At 46.1% G+C, this 21,449-nt stretch overlaps 1 protein-coding gene across 4 annotated transcripts in view; it reads left to right on the top strand.

Annotated features, from left to right (window-relative positions):
* The first annotated feature begins 16,024 nt into the window (after positions 1-16,024).
* Positions 16,025-21,449, top strand: part of SMPX (small muscle protein X-linked) — a 53,716-nt gene continuing 48,291 nt past the window's right edge. For 2 of the 4 annotated variants that reach the window (XM_081948660.1, XM_081948663.1), the window contains exons 1-2: positions 16,025-16,178; positions 20,820-20,890. In XM_081948660.1, the coding sequence (XP_081804786.1) occupies positions 20,852-20,890 (39 nt within the window). In that variant the 5' untranslated portion in view covers positions 16,025-16,178; positions 20,820-20,851. Of the gene's footprint in view, positions 16,179-16,494; positions 16,543-16,964; positions 17,095-20,819; positions 20,891-21,449 lie in introns of all 4 variants that reach the window. The other 2 variants (XM_081948661.1, XM_081948662.1) reach the window with 2 other exon arrangements.

Here is a 21,449-nt window from a genome sequence, read left to right as displayed (position 1 = left end):
CTGTCTTGTTCCTTTTTCAATTTTGAAGGATTCTGTTAAACTACCATTAACTATAAATTGTGCTGTCTGTTTCTGGAATATTGCCTTGATAGATTGTGTGAAATACTCTCCAAAATGCATCTTTTGTATTATTTTTATTAGAAATTGCCAATTCACTCAGTCAAATGCTTTCTTCACATCTAAGAATAAAAGCACTGTGGGGACTTGGTTGTTCTTCCCCAAATATTCCAATATATTAACAATTTGTCTTACATTACTTTTCATTTGTCTCCCATGTATAAAACTGGATTGATCATTATGAATCGTTTGTTGTATAATTGACATCAACCTATTTGCTAATATTTTAGCGAAGATTTTATAATCTGTATTAAGTAATGAAATAGGTCTATAGTTTTTTGGCTGAGTGTGGTCCTGATCTTCTTTTGGAATCAGGGAAGTAAAGGCTGTTCTCCAAGATGGCGGTACCCTTCCTTCCATTTGAATTTTATTAAATAATTTCTTAAGAGGATCTACCATTTCTAATTGTAACTTTTTATAGTAAACCGCTATCAATCCGTCTGTACCTGGGGCCTTCCCAATTTTTAATTGCTTAATTGCCAGGAGAATTCCTCCGTGGTTACAAGTTGATTCAGTCTTTCCCTTTGTTCATCTGTAACTATAGGTATTTTCTCTTTCTCCAGATATCTATCTATATCTAAACCTTGTATTTCATCACCATTGTACAATCTAGTATAATATTCTGAGAAAGCCTTTTTAATCATATCCTGTTGATAAACTTCTTTGCCTTTGTATTCTACTTTCTCTAGTACGCGACTTTTGTTTTTTCCTTAACATGTATGCTAGCCATCTATCTGGTTTATTTGCATTATAAAAAGTATTATGTTTAGCATATATCAGATTAGTGGCTACTTGATCTGACATCAAAATATTGAACTGCCCTCACAGTAAAATAATTGCTTCTCTTGTCTTCTCAGGGCCTGAGGCTGTTGTTATGCAACGCGAGGTCCGTTGTTAATAAGGCCCCCCTCATCTACGATCTAATTCTTGAGGGGGAGCCGGACCTCGCAGGAATAATGGAGACCTGGTTGGGCCACGAGGGAGGTTTACCCCTCGTGGAAATGTGCCCACCAGGTTATCGAGCATTTCACCAGCCTCGGGCCCAGGGAAGGGGCGGTGGGGTAGCAGTGATTATTCGGGAAGACTTAGAGCTGAGGGAGTCCACTGTGCCGCAGACATCCGGGTGTGAGTCCCTTGTCGTGAGGTGGGGCCCAGGGAGACAGTTGGGCCTGCTGATAGTATACCTGGCTCCTCGCTATACATCAGCGGCCCTGCCTGAACTCCTCGAGCTGATCGCATCGGTGGCGGTTGAGACCCCCAAACTTTTAGTGATGGGGGATTTCAACCTGCCATCGGTGGGAGAAGCGTCCGAGGGGGTTCGGGAGTTCATGGCTTCCATGACAGCCATGGACCTGACTCAATTGATTCAGGGCCCGACACACGAGGGAGGCCACACGCTGGACCTTGTTTTTGTCTCTGGCCAGTGGATGAGTGATCTGGGAGTAGGGGATTTAACCATCACTCCCCTGTCATGGTCAGATCACTCACTTCTCCGACTTGACTTCCCTGGTGCTACCCCCCGCTGCGGGGAGGCAGAGCCAGAAGATATTAGATGGTTCCGCCCCAAGCGCCTGATGGAACCAGATAAGTTCCAGATGGAGCTTGGGCCACCTCCTGTAGACCTGACCTGCCACCGGGTAGAGGACCTGGTGATCGCATGGGATAATGCGACTACCGGGGCCTTAGACCGAGTGGCGCCTTTGCGGCCTCTCCTGCGGCAACGAACCACCCTGGCTCCTTGGTTCACCGAGGAGCTAAGGGTGATGAAACGCCGCAAGAGACGCCTAGAGAGTCGTTGGAGATCCTCCCGTTCCGAATTTGACCAAGCACAGGTACGAGCCCATTTAAGGACGTACCTTGTGGCATTGAGAGCGGCCAAACACCAATATTGTGCCGCTCTCATTGCATCCGCAGAGAACCGCCCTGCCGCCCTGTTTCGGGTGACCCGCTCCCTTCTGTTTCAGAGGCGGCGGGAAGCCCCTTTACAGGGCAGGGCAGAGGAATTTGGGAAGTATCTGCAGGATAAAATCGCTCAAATCCGGAATGAATGGGTCCCTTTCAGTGGTCTAGTGGAGACGTCCGAGGCGAGTCTTGAGAGACCACTCTGGGAGGAGTTTGACTTGGTTGCCATCGAGGATGTGGACAGATTGCGTGGACGGCTGCGACCTACCACATGTTTGCTGGACCCGTGCCCCTCCTGGCTTGTACTGGCATCCTGGGAGGTTACACGTGACTGGCTCCTGGGCCTAGTGAACGCTTCGTTGGGCGAGGGGTCTCTTCCGGCCGCCTTGAAAGAGGCGGTGGTGAGACCCTTACTCAAGAAGCCTTCCCTGGACCCAACGGAGCTAGCCAATTATCGTCCTGTCTCCAACCTTCCCTTTTTAGCGAAGGTTGTAGAGAGTGTGGTAACTTATCAGTTTCCACGACACCTGGAGGAAAATGATTATCTAGACCCGCGCCAGTCCAGCTTCCGACCCGGGCACAGCACGGAGACGCCTTGGTCGCGTTGGTTGATGATCTCTGGAGGGCCAGAGATAGGGGTTGTTCCTCTATCCTGGTCCTATTAGACCTCTCGGCGGCTTTTGATACCATCGACCATGGTATCCTGTTGCACCGACTGGAGGGGTTGGGGGTTCGGGGCACCGTTTTGCGGTGGTTCAGCTCCTACCTCTCTGGCCGGACGCAACGTGTGTTGGCAGGGGAGCAGAGGTCGACCCTAAGCCCCCTCACTTGTGGGGTGCCACAGGGGTCAGTCCTCTCGCTACTCCTGTTCAACACATACATGGAGCCGCTGGGCGAGATCATTCGTGGTTTCGGGGTGGGATATCATCTGTACGCTGATGATACCCAGCTGTACATTTCCACCCCGAACCACCCCAACGAGGCCGTCGAAGTGATGTCCCGGTGCTTGGAAGCCGTACGGGTCTGGATGGATGGCAACCGACTCAAACTCAACCCCTCCAAGACGGAGTGGCTGTGGGTTCCGGCCCCCCGGTTCAACGAGTTAATTCCATCTCTGGCCATCGGGGGCGTTCAACTTGCCCCGGTGGAGCGGGCGTGCAATTTGGGCGTCCTCCTTGATGCTCGGCTGTCCATGGATGACCATGTGACAGCTGTGGCAAGGGGGGCGTTCCACCAGGTTCGCCTGGTGCGCCAATTGCGCCCCCTATTGGACCGGGATGCGTTACGCACAGTCACTCATGCGCTGGTGACGTCTCGCCTGGACTACTGTAATGCTCTCTACATGGGGCTTCCCTTGAGATGCACTCGGAGACTGCAGTTGGTCCAGAATGCGGCCGCGCGGGTGATTATGGGGAGTACTAGGTACTCCCATGTAACACCTCTCCTGCGCGAGCTGCACTGGCTTCCTGTGGTCTATCGGGTGCGTTTCAAGGTTCTGATAACGATCTTTAAAGCGCTCCATGGCACGGGACCTAGTTATCTGCGGGATTGCATCCTGCCCCATACATCCCTACGCCCAATTCGCTCGCACAGAGAGGGACTTCTCCAGGTGCCGTCCACCAAACAGTGTCGGGGGGCGACGCCTAGGAGCAGAGCCTTCTCTGTGGCGGGTCCAGCCCTGTGGAATGACCTCCCCCCTGATATCAGGATTACCTCTGATCTCCGCTCCTTCCGTGTAAAGCTCAAGACCCACCTCTTCCAATTAGCTGGCCTGGCTCAACCATAGTTTTATCCTATTGCTCCTGACGGTTTTTTAAAATTTTGTAATTTTAACTGAGGGTGTTTTAAATAGTTATTTTAATCCTATTTTATATATATTTTATGAGTTTTACCTCCTCCATGTACATGTACGTGTATGTGTCTATTTGTATTTGTATATGTATTGTATATATATGTATATTGTATGTGTTTTATTGTATACCGCCCCGAGTCCTTTTGGAGAGGGTGCGGCTAACAAATTAAATTTCATTTCATTTCATTTCATTTCATTTCTTATCATCTGGGTTAGATATTAACACCTGCTCTTTCTTTTTTATCTCTTCTTCTAATTCCCTTCGTTTTCCCCCCTGTCTACGCCTATATAGATTGTTCAAATTTATTAAGACACCTCTCATGTAAGCTTTGCTTGCAGGGAGGGGCAGATACGAGGACAGATTAAGAACTTATAGTCGGTTGGGAGACCGTGGTTGCTGGTTACACCCGGTCGCTTGTACCAATCCCCGCGGTCTAGGTGGTCAAGAGTTACAGACCCAGGGCCTGAGGCTGTTGTTATGCAATGCGAGGTCCGTTGTTAACAAGGCCCCCCTCATTCACGATCTAATTTTAGAGGGGGAGCCGGACCTCGCGGGAATAACGGAGACCTGGTTGGGCCACGAGGGAGGTCTTCCCCTCGTGGAAATGTGCCCACCAGGCTACCGAGCATTTCATCAGCCCCGAGCCCAGGGAAGGGGCGGTGGGGTGGCAGTAATTATTCGGGAGGACTTAGAGCCGAGGGAGTCTACTGCGCCACAGACGTCCGGATGTGAATCCCTTGTTGTGAAATGGGGCCCTGGGAGACAGTTGGGCCTGCTGATAGTATACCTGGCTCCTCGCTATACATCAGCGGCCCTGCCTGAACTCCTCGAGCTGATCGCATCGGTGGCGGTTGAGACCCCCAAACTTTTAGTGATGGGGGATTTTAACCTGCCATCGATGGGAGAAGCATCAGAGGGGGTTCGGGAGTTCATGGCTTCCATGACAGCCATGGACCTGACTCAAATGATTCAGGGCCCGACACACGAGGGAGGACACACTCTGGACCTCGTTTTTGTCTCTGGCCAGTGGTTGAGTGATCTGGGAGGAGGGGACTTAACCATCACTCCCCTGTCATGGTCAGATCACTCACTCCTTCGTCTTGACTTCCCTGGTGCTACCTCCCGCTGCGGGGAGGCGGAACCGGAAAGCACTAGATGGTTCCGCCCCAGGCGCCTGATGGAACCAGATAGGTTCCAGACGGAGCTTGGGCCACCTCCTGTAACCTTGACCCGCCCCCGGGTAGAGGACCTGGTGGTCGCGTGGAATAATGCGACTTCCGGGGCCTTGAACCGGGTGGCGCCTTTGCGGCCTCTCCGGCGGCAACGATCCACCCTGGCCCCTTGGTTTACCGAGGAGCTGAGGGTGATGAAATGCCACAAGAGACGTCTAGAGAGTCGTTGGAGATCCTCTCGTTCCGAACTTGATCGAACACAGGCACGAGCCCATTTAAGGACGTACCTTGTGGCATTGAGAGTGGCCAAACGCCAATATTGTGCCACTCTCATTGCATCCGCAGAGAACCGCCCTGCCGCCCTGTTTCGGGTGTCCCGCTCCCTCTTGTTTCAGAGGCCGCGGGAGGCCCCTCTACAGGGCAGAGCAGAGGAATTTGGGAAATATCTGCAGGATAAAATCGCTCAAATTCGGAAGGATTGGGTCCCTGTTAGTGGTCCAATGGAGACGTCCGTGGCGAGTCTTGAGGAATCGACCTGGGAGGAGTTTGACTTGGTTGCCATCGAGGATTTGGACAGAATGCGTGGACGACTGCGACCCACCACATGTTTATTGGACCCGTGCCCCTCCTGGCTTGTACTGGCATCCTGGGAGGTTACACGAGACTGGCTCCTGGACCTAGTGAATGCCTCGCTGAGCGAGGGGTCTCTCCCGGCCGCCTTGAAAGAGGCGGTGGTGAGACCCTTGCTCAAGAAGCCTTCCCTGGATCCTTTGGAGCTGGCCAATTATCGTCCTGTCTCCAACCTTCCCTTTTTGGCGAAGGTTGTAGAGAGTGTGGTGGCCTACCAGTTTCCACGGCATCTGGAGGAAAATGATTATCTAGACCCGCGCCAGTCCGGCTTCCGCCCCGGTCACAGCACGGAGACGGCCTTGGTCGCGTTGGTGGATGATCTCTGGAGGGCCAGAGATAGAGGTTGTTCCTCTATCCTGGTCCTATTAGACCTCTCGGCGGCTTTTGATACCATCGACCATGGTATCCTGCTGCGCCGGCTGGAGGGGTTGGGGGTCCGGGGCACCGTTTTGCGGTGGTTCGGCTCCTACCTTTCTGGCCGGACGCAGCGTGTGTTGGCAGGGGAGGAGAGGTCGACCCTACGCCCCCTTACTTGTGGGGTGCCACAGGGGTCGGTCCTCTCGCCACCCCTGTTCAACACATATATGAAGCCGCTGGGTGAGATCATCCGTGGTTTCGGGGTGGGATACCATCTGTACGCTGATGATACTCAGCTGTACTTTTCCACCCCGAACCACCCCAACGAGGCCATCGAAGTGATGTCCCGGTGTGTGGAAGCCGTACGGATCTGGATGGATGACAACCGACTCAAACTCAACCCCTCCAAGACGGAGTGGCTGTGGGTACCGGCTCCCCGGTTCAGCCAATTAATTTCATCATTGGCCATCGGGGGCATTCAACTTGCCCCCGTGGAGCGGGCGCGCAATTTGGGCGTCCTCCTGGATGCCCGGCTGTCCATGGATGACCATGTGACAGCCGTGACAAGGGGGGCGTTCCACCAGGTTCGCCTGGTGCGCCAATTGCGCCCCCTACTGGACCGGGACGCCTTACGCACAGTCACTCATGCGCTGGTGACGTCTCGCTTGGACTACTGTAACGCTCTCTACATGGGGCTTCCCTTGAAATGCACCCGGAGGCTACAGTTGGTCCAGAACGCAGCCGCGCGGGTAATTATGGGGAGTACTAGGTACTCCCATGTGACACCATTCCTGCGCGAGCTGCACTGGCTTCCTGTGGTCTATCGGGTGCGTTTCAAGGTTTTGATAACAATCTTTAAAGCGCTCCATGGCTTAGGACCTAGTTACTTGCGGGATCGTATTCTGCCCCATACATCCCTGCGACCAATCCGCTCGCACAGAGAGGGCCTCCTCCAGGTGCCGTCCACCAGACAGTGTCGAGGGGCGGCGCCTAGGAGTAGAGCCTTCTCTGTGGCGGGCCCAGCCCTGTGGAATGACCTCCCCCCGGATATTAGGAATACCTCTGACCTCTGCTCCTTTCGTGTAAAGCTCAAGACCCACCTTTTTCAAGTTGCTGGCCTGGCTCAACTTTGATCCAACTATATCGCTCCTGACGGGTTTTTATTTGGGGTATTTTAATTGCATTCAATTTATTTAGGGGTTTTTAAACATTGTGTTTTTACTTGTTTTTATCTATCAGTTCACCTCCTCCTTGTATATGTCGTATATATGTCTTGGTATATGTTTTGTTATATGTATGTCGATATATTTATTTCCTATGTTTTGTTGTACGCCGCCCCGAGTCCTTTGGGAGAGGGTGCGGCTAAGAAATAAATATTTATTATTATTATTATTATTATTATTATTATTATTATTATTATTATTATTATTATTATTATTATTATTATTATTATTATTATCCCAAACCATTTCCATCAATGTCCCCTTATACATGTTAAAAGCAAAATATTCTTTCAAAAGTTTTTTACATTCTATAACATTTCTCTCATATCTAAATAAATTTTCATTTGACCTCCAAGACCTCCTAGATACCTCTCTATATTCCAATTCCATCCAAACCGGATTATGATCTGTCAGGGTTCTCGGGCATATCTTCGTCTTCTTCACCCTAGAAAGTAAATCATTTGTAATTAGTATAAAGTCAATTCCGGAAAAGGATTGATGCCTATCAGGAAAAAATGTAAAGTCCTGTTCTTTAGCATTCCGTTCTCTCCAAATGTTTCTCAATTCCATATCATCCATCAACTCAAAAAAGGATTTAGGCAGTCTTGTTTGTGTTTGACTATTGGCTAGTCTCTTCTTGTCTTTGATGGTGTCCAGTACTCCGTTCCAGTCACCCAGTACTATACACGATCTATAATCCCATTGTGTTAATTTAGTATGAAGCAACTTGTAAAAAAGTTTTTGTTGTTGATTGGGAGCATATACTCCTGTTAAGAGTGTTTTCTTTCCTTCTATTAGTAGTTCAATTGCAATATATCTTCCTTGAGGATCTGCTTCGATTAATTCAGCCTTTAAATCTTTTCTTAAGTATATAACTATACCATTTTTCTTCTCTGGAGCAGATGCCACAAAGTATGGCCCCAATCTTGCATTCATCAAGTATTTCTGATCCTGTGTTCTAATATGTGTTTATTGCAAACAAATTACATCATTTTTAAATTGTTTCAGATAGTGAAATATTTTTTTCCTTTTTTGTGGTGAATTTAAACCATTAACATTCCAGGTTAGAAATTTAATTGTCATCTTCAGCTCCCTGAAGCTTTCTAAGAGCTGCCTGAAAATCTTGCTGGGATTTCACCTTTGATCTTGCTCCCCCCACAGCTTCTGTGTTCATATTTGTAATTTCTTGGATTATTGTCTGGGCTTGCTGCATCTTTAATTCTTGCTCTTTGTGTTTAGTGGCCGCTCAAGTTTGTCTTTGTTCCATAATTTCTTCTGTCTCCTCAGGTAAGTCCAGAACTTGAGCAGCTCCCGCTTGTACCTGAATATCTTGCTGTCTGGTCTAGCCTGCTTCTTTTCTTCCTCTAGACCCTGGGGATGGAGGATATTCAGCTTTTAATACATTGCTATAGAAATCTCTTGCTTTCCAAACTGAGTTAAGACGATATCTTTCTCCTTAGCAATTCACCACCAATCTGGCTGGGGCCTCCCATCTATATTGTATCTGGCGATTTCTACGTTTGTCCACTAAAAATGTGTAATCCTTTCTGGATCTCAACATTTTTGGAGGGATTTCCTTCAATACTAACCACGTCTTGTCCTGCCACTTGTAACTTATTTTTGTAAGTTGCTTGCAGTATTTCATTCCTAGTTTTCCTGGTGACAAAATAAATTACAATATCTCTTGGTAGTTGTCTCTGTCTGGCAATCCATGAATTGACACGGTAAATTTTATCGATCTGCCAGGCACACTCTACCTTTGATTCACCAGTTAATTGAGCAAAAGCTTCAGCAAAAATATCTCTCAGATCTTGGTTATGTTCTTTCAGACCTCTTATTCTTAAGGCAAATTCCATTATTCTGTATTGTATCATTGTAACTTCTGCCTCTGATTTATCGATTTTGCTTTGTGCCTCTTCAACTTTATTCTCCAACTTGATATTAGACTGATTAATTTCTTCCACCTTCTCATCCAGAGATGTTACATAACCAAGTAAACCCTTAAATGCATCTACTATATCCTCCCTAATCTGTTGATTACGGGTTTGGATTAAATCCTTAATTCCAGACATTTCCTCAGACACGTCTTTAAAAGCATTTGAAATCTTTTCCTCTAAAACAATGGCTTGGTCCTTTAATGTATTTTGGAGAGCCTCAAGTGTCAGAGTTTGTGTTTCTACTGGGGGTAATAAAGATTGTAATTTCTGTGTCTGGGGAACTCCCAGCGCTCTTGGAAATGCTTAGTTTTGTTTGTTTTGAAGCTATTTCCAGATATTCAAACAAACTTTTCAATAGCCAGTTTATTGAGTCCAAAAAGTCCACCTATTCCCCTAGATTTGTTAACTAACGCTGTTTTCTTTGATCTTAAACTCTTGAGTCTTTTAACATTGTTAGCAGGCAGTTAACAAGTGCTGTCCCTTTTAGGTTTCACTTTCGACACACCCTTTGTTATTCAATCACCATCTTCCTTTTAAGTCCCTTTGTCTTCACAGAGGGAAGTATATTACATCGGAATTAAGGTTTGTACTTACAATTATATTCACTCCTGTTTTGCTCTGCCTGCGTATCTCTCAAATATAGATTTAAACATTGACAGCAGGGGTGGTTGTGATTTTTCGTTTCTGCAAAAGCAGAAGCATTTATTTTATTTATTTATTTTATTGAATTTATAGACCCCCCCCCCTCTCCCCGAAGGGACTCGGGGCGGTGTACAGATAACAACTAAAAAACCATATACATAGTAGAAAATATTAAATACCCCTTAAAAATAGATTAAATACAAAGCCTGTACAATAGAATTAAAAATTAAAAAACAGCCTAAAAAGTCTACCCTGAAAATTTAAAATACAGGCCAGAGGATTGAAGATTAAAACTACGGTTAGGCCAGGCCAGCTAAGTGGAACAGGTGGGTCTTAGGTTTCTTGCGGAAGGAGCGGAGATCAGTGGTTGTTCTGATGTCAGGGGGGAGGTCATTCCAGAGGGTCGGGCCCATCACAGAGAAGGCCCTACTCCTGGGCGTCGCCCGCTGGCATTGCCTAGTGGACGGCACCCGGAGGAGTCCCTCTCTGTGAGAGCGGATTGGTCGCAGGCATGTGTGGGATAGGATGCGATCCCGCAGATAGCTAGGTCCTGTGCCATGGAGCGCTTTGAAGATGATAGTCAGCACCTTGAAATGCACCCAAAAAGCCACAGGCAGGCAGTGCAGCCCGCGCAGGAGAGGTGTTATATGGGAGTACCTGGTAATTCCCATGATTGCCCGCGCGGCCGCATCCTGGACCAGCTGCAGCCTTCGGGTGCATCTCAAGGGAAGCCCCATGTAGAGAGCATTGCAATAGTCCAGACGGGACGTCACCAGCACGTGTGTGACTGTGTTAAGGACGTCCCGGTCCAATAGGGGACGCAATTGGCGCACCAGGCGAACCTGGTGGAACGCCCCCCTTGCCACGGCTGTCACATGGTCATCCATTGACAGCCGGGCATCCAGGAGGACGCCCAGATTGCGCGCCCGCTCCATGGGGGCCAGTTGTTTGCCCCCGATGGCCAGTGATGGAACCCACTGGTTGAACCGGGGTGCCGGTAGCCACAGCCACTCCGTCTTGGTGGGGTTGAACCTGAGTCTGTTGCTTCCCATCCAGACCCGTACGGCCTCCAGGCACCGGGACATCACCTCGACGGCCTCGTTGGGGTGGTTCGGGGTGGAGACGTACAGCTGAGTATCATCAGCGTACAGATGGTACTCAACCCCAAAACCACGAATGATCTCACCCAGCGGCTTCATATACGTGTTGAACAGGAGGGGCAAGAGGACTGACCCCTGTGGCACCCCACAAGTGAGTGGCCTCGGGGTCGACCTCTGCTCCCCTGCCAACACGCATTGCGTTCGGCCGGAGAGGTAGGAGGAGAACCACCGCAAGACAGTGCCCCTCACCCCCAGCCCCTCCAGACGATGCAATAGGATACCATGGTCGATGGTATCGAAAGCAGCTGAGAGATCTAATAGGACCAGGATGGAGGAACAACCCCCATCCCTGGCCCTCCAGAGATCATCCACCAATGCGACCACGGCCGTCTCCGTGCTGTGACCGGGCCAGAAACCGGACTGGCGTGGGTCTAGATAATCAATTTCTTCCAAGTGACGTGGGAACTGTTGTGCCACCACACTCTCTACAACCTTTGCCAAAAAGCAAAGGTTGGAGACAGGACGATAGTTGGTTAACATAGCTGGATCCAGGGAAGGCTTCTTGAGTAGGGGCCTCACCCCCGCCTCTTTCAAGGCGGCCGGCAAGGACCCCTCTCTCAAGGAAGCGTTGACTAGCTCCTGGAGCCAGCCTCGTGTAACCTCCCAGGATGCCAGTATAAGCCAGGAGGGACACGGGTCCAGTAAACATGTAGTGGCTCGCAGTCGCCCACGTAACCTGTCCATATCATCAGCAGCAACAGAGTCAAACTCCTCCCAGAATGGTCCCTCAAGACTCGCCTCCGACGTCCCCTCTGGACTACTGGGGGGGACCCACTCGCTTTGGATTTGAGCGATTTTGTCCTGCAGATATTCCCCAAATTCCTCTGCTCTACCCTGCAGGGTGGCTTCCCGCGGCCTCTGCGAAAGGAGGGAGCGGGTCACCCGAAACAGGGTGGCAGGGCGGTTATCTGCGGACACAATAAGAGCGGCACAGTATTGGCGCTTGGCCAATCTTAATGCCACAAGGTAGGTCCGTAAATAGGCTCTTACCTGTGTTCGGTCCGATTCGGAGCGTGAAGATCTCCATCTGCTCTCTAGGCGTCTCCTGTGGCGCTTCATCACCCTTAGCTCCTCGGTAAACCAAGGGGCCAGGGTGGCTCACTGCCGCAGGAGAGGCCGCAAAGGCGCAACCCGGTCCAAGGCCCCGGTAGCCACACTATTCCATGCGGCCACCAGGTCCTCCATCCGGGAGCGGGTCAGGGCTACAGGAAGTGGCCCAAGCTCCATCTGGAACCTATCAGGATCCATCAGGCGCCTGGGGCGGAACCATCTAGGACATTCTGGTTCTGCCTCCCCGCAATGGGGGGTAGCTCCTGGGAAGTTGAGCCGGAGAAGTGAGTGATCTGACCATGACAGGGGTGTAATGACTAAATCCCCTATTCCCAGATCACTCTTCCACTGGCCAGAGACAAAAACAAGGTCCAGCGTGTGGCCTCCCTCGTGTGTGGGGCCCTGAATTATTTGGGTCAGGTCCATGGCTGTCATGGAAGCCATGAACTCCCGAGCCGCCTCGGATGATTCCCCTATCGACGGCAGGTTGAAATCCCCCATAACCAGTAGCTTGGGGGTCTCAACCGCCATCTCTGCGATCTTCTCGAGGAGCTCTGGCAGGGCCGCTGATGCATAGCGAGGAGCCAAGTATACAATCAGCAAGCCCAACTGTCCCCCTGGGCCCCACTTCACGCACAGAGACTCACACCCGGATATCTGTGGCACAGTGAACTCTCTCGGCTCCAGACCCTCCCTTATAATCACCGCTACCCCACCACCCCTACCCAGGGCCCGCGGCTGATGGAATGCACGGTATCCCGGTGGGCACATTTCCACGAGGGGTAGACCCCCCTCGTGGCCCAGCCAGGTCTCCGTTATCCCTGCAAGGTCCGGCACCCCCTCCGAGATCAAATCATTAATGAGGGGGGCCTTATTGACAATGGACCTCGCGTTGCACAACATCAGCCTCAGGCCCTGGCTCTGTAGATCCTGGCCACCTAGGGTGCGGGGGTTGGGACAAATGACCGGGTGTGTCCAGCGACCGCGGTGTCCCAACTGACTACAGAGTCTTCGCCTATCCTCGCACACACCCCTCCCTACGACCGTTGATATAAAAAGACCCTCTAATGGAACATCATTATTCTCCCTCCCCTCCCCAGCTCCGCTCACTCCCCTCCCAACCACACCTGTCCGCCTGGCACTATCCCCTCTCTTGGCCTGGTTAACCCCCACCCCCACCCTGGAACCCACTAAAACATTTAAATAGCATTTAGTTAAAAAAAACCCTAAGTCTCCGCTTCCTCCACCTCTCTGGATTAATAAATCCATCATCAAGGTGGGCCCTCGAAAGGGCGGAGGGCCATACCTGCGAGAGGGGGGACTCCCGCAGTAGGATCAGGTCTGACCTCAGATACATGATAAACTATGATTTCAGCAGGGCCTAAGATCATTTATAGGTGCTGCAGATGTTAAGTCCAGTACCATGTAGAAGGCCAAGGCTCGGGTGCAGGTGGAAGTTGGGCAGCAAGGGGCAGATGGTCTATAATTGATGATGAGCAGGGGGCAGATGGTCTATGGTTAATGATGAGCAGGGGGCAGATGGTCAGTAAAAACTGTAGGGTAATAGATGGTAAGGAGGTGATCAACCGGGCGCACACAGATGGTAAGCAAGGGGCAGATAGTTAGTAAATAGTCAACAGGGGGTAGATGGCCACAGCCAAGCAGGCAGCTAGCAGGAGGCAGATGGTTCTTCTGCCAGACCTGGCACTGAAGCCTCCTGCCAGTCAGCAACATGGCCCCTGATCCCTGCCCGGCCTTCAGTGTCACAAGCCTCCCTCTTCCTACCAGGCCTTCGGCGCTCCGTTTCCGCCATGGCCTGCATCCATTGTTCATAATTCCCTGCATGTTCGGCGTCTCCCAGCGTCTCCCAGCCACCGCTCCAAGCCCCAACGCCGTTCCCGCCGGCCTCCAACCTTCGTGCTTCGCTCGGCCTTCGCTCGGCTTCCTCCGGCGCTTCGCGCTTCGCTCGGCCCTTGCTCAGCTTCCTGCGCGGTTTGCAGCAGGCTGGGGGGTTCGGCGTTCGGCGTCTCGGCGCCGCTGCCTCTCCTCCGGTCTCCTCCGGTCTCCAGCCGACTCTCCTCCTCTGTCTCCAGAGCCGCCGACTCTCCTCTCCTCTCCTCCGGTCTCGTACGGCGTCTCCCTGTCCCTGTCAGCTGGTCAGCTGGCTGGCAGGCCGGCATCGCTCGCACCGCTCGCCTCGTCATTCTCCCCGCTCGCCTCGTCATTCTCCCCGCTCTCTCCTGGCCGTCAGACCACCCTGGGGGACCGCCTTGGGTCCTGGAAAAAGCCAGGGTGGTCGTTTACCGGACCCCCGGTCCTCAAGATGGAAAAGAGGACCAGCAGCATCCCTGCCCCATCAAAAGAGCCCCGCAAGCATACGGAGCTCAGAGGCAGACCGCCATTGCTCCAGGAATGGAGATTACCCAGTCCCGGACAAGGAGCTATGTCGGGCTTCTGGGGAGCTATGTCGGGCTTCTGGGGAGCTCTCACCCTTCGTGCCCCAGAATTTCTCCTGGGGATCCTGGGGAGCTCTACCGTCGCCCGTCTGCTCACTCCCCCCTCTTTTCCCAAGGGGGGAGTTTTCAAGCCACTAGACAGCTGATTTACGCTGTTCTAGCAGCTTAACTCAGTCACGGGGCTGGTGTTCCCTATGGAGCGTCTTCCAACGCCGACGGTGCCACCGGAAGTCCCCTGTATTCATTTCTTTAAACACCAAATCATCTGAAAAAGCTCTTAACTTATTAGTCTCTTTTTAATATTTACTGCGACAATTCTCTCATTCCTTCTTATGTCTCTATTCAGTATTTCTGGAACCAAACTAAACAGAAGATTGGGCAGGATACAGATTTACAGTGGAAGTAGAGTTTGGTTTATAAATATTTATAAATTTGGTTTATAAATATTTATAAATAAATTTATAAGTATTTATAACTATATAATTGGTTTTTGATTAGATAGTTATATACCTAATGTAGTTCTACCAAAGCAACACTGAAACTTTACAATGGCCTATTTCAACTAACAATTGGGGTGGGGGGAGTGGAAAATAAAGTTTTGTTTCATTATTATGTATATTATTCATATGGTTTCTTCTTTCTTTGTCGTAAATTATTGGGTTGCATTTGAACATATGATGCTTGCACTGAAAAATATTGTGTGCTTTGAGATAAATATTTTCCCTTTTTCTTTTGGGGATATAATTGATTATAGACTTTAAGTAAGATTAATCAGCATCAAGACAATCAAAATTAAACTCTAAGAACAAATCCTTGCCCGGGGACTAGCTACTTCCAAACTTCATGTCTGCATGCCCTACCTGTATCTCAGGGTCTTCTGGCAACTGAGATGTCCAAGGATAGCCCATGTGACTCCATTCTTGAAATGGGGTTTTCAGTCCTATCCCGCCTCAGGACACTGTGCATCAACTTTGCAACTTATACCTCAACTTTGCAACTCATCCAAAAAGAGCAAGACAGATCCTTTTCCCTCCTGGTTTCTCATTGATTCTTCCATCATTTTATTATACTGAATATCTGTCAAAGAGCTCAAGATGGAATACCAATAAGTACAGCAAAAAAAAAAACCTCTAAAATTGCATGCATTGACCTTTTTTATGGATAGATAATACTGGGAATCATATTCCCATGATTTTTCCCTTGATAAGTGGCCTGAAGATTTGCATGAGGTCTGTTCACTGCAAAAAGTTATATGTTAAAAGGAGGAGGTTGTTGTTTAATGCTATTTATTCAAAACTATTTAAAAAACGTCTGACATTTCTACATTGAAAAAATGGCAGCAACACATTACCTGGAACTGAGCACTCATATATTTTTGCTTGACACTTGAGAGCCTTAGTTTCAACTAAGACAGAATGAAGTTACATGATGAATCTTACTCTATATTTAGGAAGAACAACTGCTAGCTATGACAGGAATTCTCTATTACACTTGGCTTCTGAACATTGATCTATTCCAGTCCCAGAGGTCCTTTCCCTTGAGAGTATCCACTGCACAAAGAACTGCATTTATTTCACATGAAAGATCTCAGCTGACCTAGGGTGCCTCAGTCAGCAGCAAAAGGAGGTGTAGCATTCACTCTTCTGACAGGCTGGAACTTTTCTGATATAAATAATCAGGTACTTAATGGGAGTTCAGAAGGGAGGGGGACAGCTTTAAAAAATAAAAGATTGACTTGGGAAATACATTTATAACTAGGGAACAAGGACTATGTTGCTGTGAATGTGATTTTCTTTTTTGTAAAGAATTTTTATTGGTTTAAAAACATTTATGGGAAAAAGGTAATAGGGTACATAGAAAATTTTGGTAGCTCCCATGTTAGTAGTAGAAATCCCCCCAATTCTCACGCTTCTACAATTTTAAAAATAACATATAAAGGATAAGCAGAATTCTAGCATATACAGAATTCTATGAATGTGATTTTCTTTATACCAGGTCATTAATGTTTTTCATTAACTATTACTGCAACTACTGAATACACAGGCAAGAATTTTTAAATTAAAGAATGTTGTTCTGAGATTTTGCATTTTCCTAAATGTATGTGCTCTTGTATGATTTTCATAAAAGCCTACTGGGCACACTTGGTGACAGCTAACCAAATGCATGTTTATTCTTCTCCCTGTGGCTTTGTCGAGAGCCATGTACAAATAAGCCAAATTATAATACTCAATGTTTGAACCCAGACATATTAATTTCTCTCTCATTGCTAAAATGCTTATCATTAACTCTGGTGACAGTGACCTTTCATGAAATGAATTGTATTTGAGCAATCATTTCAACATAGAGTTGTTTTCATCCTCCTTTCAGAGTAAGCTTGCTACTCGGCATAATTTCTATCTAGGTCTTTAAAAAGAATAATACAAGTCCATTTCATAATAACCATGCCAGTTTTATGCATGTTACAGATGGGGATGTCAGCATGAGAAAAATGTTATTTCCAGCTTCTTTTCAATTGCATCTGGGTTGCAAGAGTAGGAAAGATGGATATTAGAGAAGCACCTGGCGCAGACCTCCACTTCATCCAAGCAAATTGAGGTAGCTTGGTGCTGAATAACTGCATGTCCCTCAGCACTCCCCACAGGACTTATTTTTAGACAAGGCAGAGCAGTTAAGAACCCCCCCCCCCTGTTTATTTCTTCCTGTGCCTCATGCTGGATCACAAATCCTAGGGACTTTGGCATGTAAAGTCCAATACTTACTAAATTACTCAGTCATGAGATCAAAGTCTGTATGCCCGATAGGACTGGCTTATTCAGTCTTTTAGTTAAATTCTGTTTGTTCATATTGTTTATATGTGAAATTATTCAAATACTGATTATCAGACTGCACTATGATCTATAATTTATGGATTTTCACAACCTGTTTTTTATCTTAAAAGATGTAAGAAAAACACTGAAAATTATCCTCCTAATTGTCAATTGTGCCCCCAAGTTCTTGGGGACAGCCTAGTAACCCCAACAGTCTCAACTGTCTTTTGGAAAACCTAGAGCTCTCAAAAATGATGTTATCAAAATCTGGTGGGAATTGCTAATAACAACTTGGCAATTTCCTACTGATTTCAGTGGAAAATATATAATATTATATACAGTGCATTCAGAAAGTATTCAGATCCCTTCACTTTTGTCAATTTTTTATGCTGCAACTTGATTCTACAGTTGTTGAAATTCATTTTTCTCATTAATCTACATTCAGTATTCCATAATGACAAAATAAAAACAGAATTTTAGAAATGTCTGTAAATTTATTAAAAAGAAAAACCTGAAATATCACAATGGCATAATTATTCAGATCCTTTGTAACAGCACCTGAAATTTAGCTTTAGTGACCCCCATTTGTCTTGATCATTGCTGACATGTTTCTACACCTTGACTGGAGTTGACCTGTGGTGAATTAAATTGATTGGACATGATTTGGAAGGGCACACATCTCTCTATAGAAGGTCTCGCAGATGTCAATGCATATTGTAGCAGAGCAAAAGCGATGAGGTCAAAGAAACTGCCTGCAGAACTCAGAGACAGGATTATTGCAAGGCACAGATCTGGGGAAGGCTACAATAACATTTTTGCTGCACTAAAGGTTCCTAAGAGCACAGTGGCCTCCATAATTTTCAAATGGACGACATTTGGCACAACCAGGACTCTTCCAAGAGCTGGTCACCCAGTCAAACTGAGCAATCGGGGGGAGAAAGGACTTATTAAGAGAAATGACCAAGAACCCAATGGTCACTTAGACTGAGCTTCAGAGATCCTATGTAGAGATGGGACAGAGTTCCAGAAGGACAACCATCACTGCAGCCCTGGGCTTTATGGAAGAGTGGCTAGATGAAAGCCTTTCTTCAGTGCAAAACACACGAAAGCCCATTTGGAGTTTACAAAAAAGCACCTGAAGGACTCTCAGACTGCGAGGAACAAATTCTAAGTGTGTTTATGTTCAGGACAGCAGAAAGTTTATTGTTAATGAGAGAAAAAAAGAATTTCAACAATTGTAGAATCCAGCTGCAGCACAACAAAATTGACAAAAGTGAACAGGGTCTGAATGCTTTCTGAATGCAGTGTGTGTGTGTCTCTGTGTCTGTGTGTGTATTTAACACACCTATGTAAAATTTTAAAAATCCATCTACACTCCAGAATGAGGTGAAAAGGGTACAAAACATCTTACTCTACACAATACAAAGAGTTTGCAGCTATCAGCAATTGAAAAAAAACTGCTGTTTATACCTGGTTGCAACTGTGGGAGGGAATGAACATGGCATGTAGAATCACATTGTTTCAGGTAGGCTGCAATCCTATATACTGTGTAAGTACACAGGAGAAGAAGCTGCAATGAATTCAAGATAAATGCAAGTAGTAGTAAAATAGGAAAGAAAAAAGAATTTGTCCCATAACAGATCTTTTGGCTGACATTACCAAGATATTATGGCTGGTGCTACAGATTGTAGTCCAAAACCTCTAAGACAACAAGGTAGGCTTCTAAGCTCACTTTCTCACAATAATTTGATGGCTTAAAAAAGATGCGTAGAGACCAGGGTTGAACTAAAATTTCCAGCATCCTTTTATTACTGACCATGCTGGGAGGAAAGCAGGGAAAGCCCAAAGCAACTTGTGAGCTTCTAATTAGGAATTTATTTTGAGGGATAAACAGTATAAAGAGTCAGTCTCAAAGTTCCTGACTAGTACACCCCTTATATAATTATATTGACATGGCTGCTGATAGTTGTAATTTGTCAACCTTAAAAGGAGCACAAGTTCTTAATCCCTAATGCAAAAGATTTGGTACCTCAGATATAGTTCATTTTCTTCCCCAATATTGCAATGCTTCTGCAATATTAACATATATGGTTATATTCCAAGCGTGATTTTGGTGAAAGGGGAAAAATCTCCATAAAAATATGAAAGTACCATATATTTCTATTAACTATTAGCCTCTTTTCTGTTCATGCAGTCAGACGTAAGACATAATGCATTAAGAACTCTATTGCTAAATAAAATTAAGCAAGTAAAACAGAGGATGGGGATTGCAGTCCAAGAAGATAGTCTATTTTTACTCATCAACATTCTGTTGTCCTGATTTCTCAAGCAGCAATGAGGTCAGTTAAAACTGACATGGAAGAAAGTTTGCCTCTGCTTAAAGTAATCCTATGCAGTTGTAACACTGAGGAATTTCCATTTTGATTATATTTTATTCTTATCGTTTATTTTTAGTCTCAATTTAAGGTTACATATAAATTTAGAAACTGGCTTCTGGAAAACAGTATATATCCAAGCCATGCCATACAAGGTAGTCCTCTACCTATGATCACAATTGTGCCCAAAATTTATGTTGCCAAGTGGGAAATTTGTTAAGTGAGTTTTGTCCCATTATATGACTTTTCTTGCTACATTTGTTAAGTGAATCACTACAGTTGTTAAATTAGTAACATGGTTGTTAAGTGAATCTGGTTTCCCCATTGACTTTTCTTATCAAAAGGTTGCAAAAGTTGATCACATGACCTCAGGATACTGCAACTGTCATAAATGTCAGTTGTCAAGCATCCAAATAAAAATTATGTAATCATTGGAATGCTGCAGGGATCATAAGTATGAAAAATGTTCATGTCACTTTTTTCAGTGCCATTATAACTTTGAACAGTCACTAAATGAACTGTTGTAAGTTGAGGACTACCTGTACTTCAATAGGCACAGTAAGGAAGCTGTATTGAACATACAAAATACCAATGCTCATGTAATTGTATTCAATAGGCACAGTAAGGAAGCTGTATTGAACATATAAAATGCCAATGCTCATGTAATTTCTAGTGGTCTTTTTTCTCTGAATTCCCTTCTTATCAGACCTCTGAGTAGTTTGTTTATCCTCTTTAGGTTACAGTCTACATGAAAGATCATCCAGGAAACTCTGGTTTCGTATATAAAGGTTTTGCAATTCTGTTTTGTGAATTGAAATAAATAATAAATAAATAATGTAGATAGTTATTAACTTTGTGCCTTTAATAGAACATGTGCTCCTTTCCTATTGTGTTGTGAAAGTGATATTACTCATTGGATCTATTAAAAATTCAGTAATGAATTTCAGATGTTCTAAGTTCCTGTGGGTGTATCTTAGTAACTCTGAAACTTGAGTCTGAAAGATAATCTGAGCTGATGAATTCATAGTTACCAGGAAGCACCATGGTCAAAGTATAGTAATAAAACTTTGCTTATAGAATGCCATTATAATTCATAAAGTTTTTGCTATCATTTTTTTGTTTCTTTAATTGAATTTAGGTTTTTTGCAGTGAAAATTCTATTGCTTAAATATGTCAAATCAACGAACTTCAAATGTCAGAAGCATTCAGGTAAGGTATTTTGTGTGATTACTTATAAATAACTACTTTAAATGGAGGAGAGATGCATGGGTTGGAACTTTAATTCTAGTTAGGAATTCTCAATTTGCTAGAAATGCAGGTACATTATTTTGATGAAACAATTTGTTGCATGTCTCACATATTTTTATTAGCATAAAAATTAATCACAATATGCTTTTTTCCCAATGTGTTTTGTTCTGTGTGAAAAAGCAATTCAATGTGTTTTCTAAAGTTTTAAGTAGTGCTATCATACACATACATGCACACATTACTTGTATTGTTACTTTTCTTTATTCTCCTTGAAAATTAACTTGTCACTATTAGCATTCTTTTAGCTGGTAACTGGAAATAAATCTCTCAATTTAATGTCTATTGAGATTCTCAGTCATCCAGGTCATGGTTGTCCCAAAGGTGCTTTTTCAAGAGGCAACTGGACTTTCTTGTTTTTCTTTGAAGATGTTTTGCTTCTTCTTTGCTGAAGAAGCTTCTTGGATAAGAAGTGGAACATCTTCAAAGATACACAATAAAGTCCAGTTGCCTCTTGAAAAAG

The sequence above is a fragment of the Natrix helvetica genome (assembly GCF_964273705.1).
Source record: "Natrix helvetica genome assembly, chromosome: 3".
Taxonomy (NCBI): domain Eukaryota; kingdom Metazoa; phylum Chordata; class Lepidosauria; order Squamata; family Natricidae; genus Natrix; species Natrix helvetica.
The sequence above is the reverse complement of the archived record's forward strand: the minus strand, read 5'-3'. Positions and strand labels throughout refer to the sequence as shown.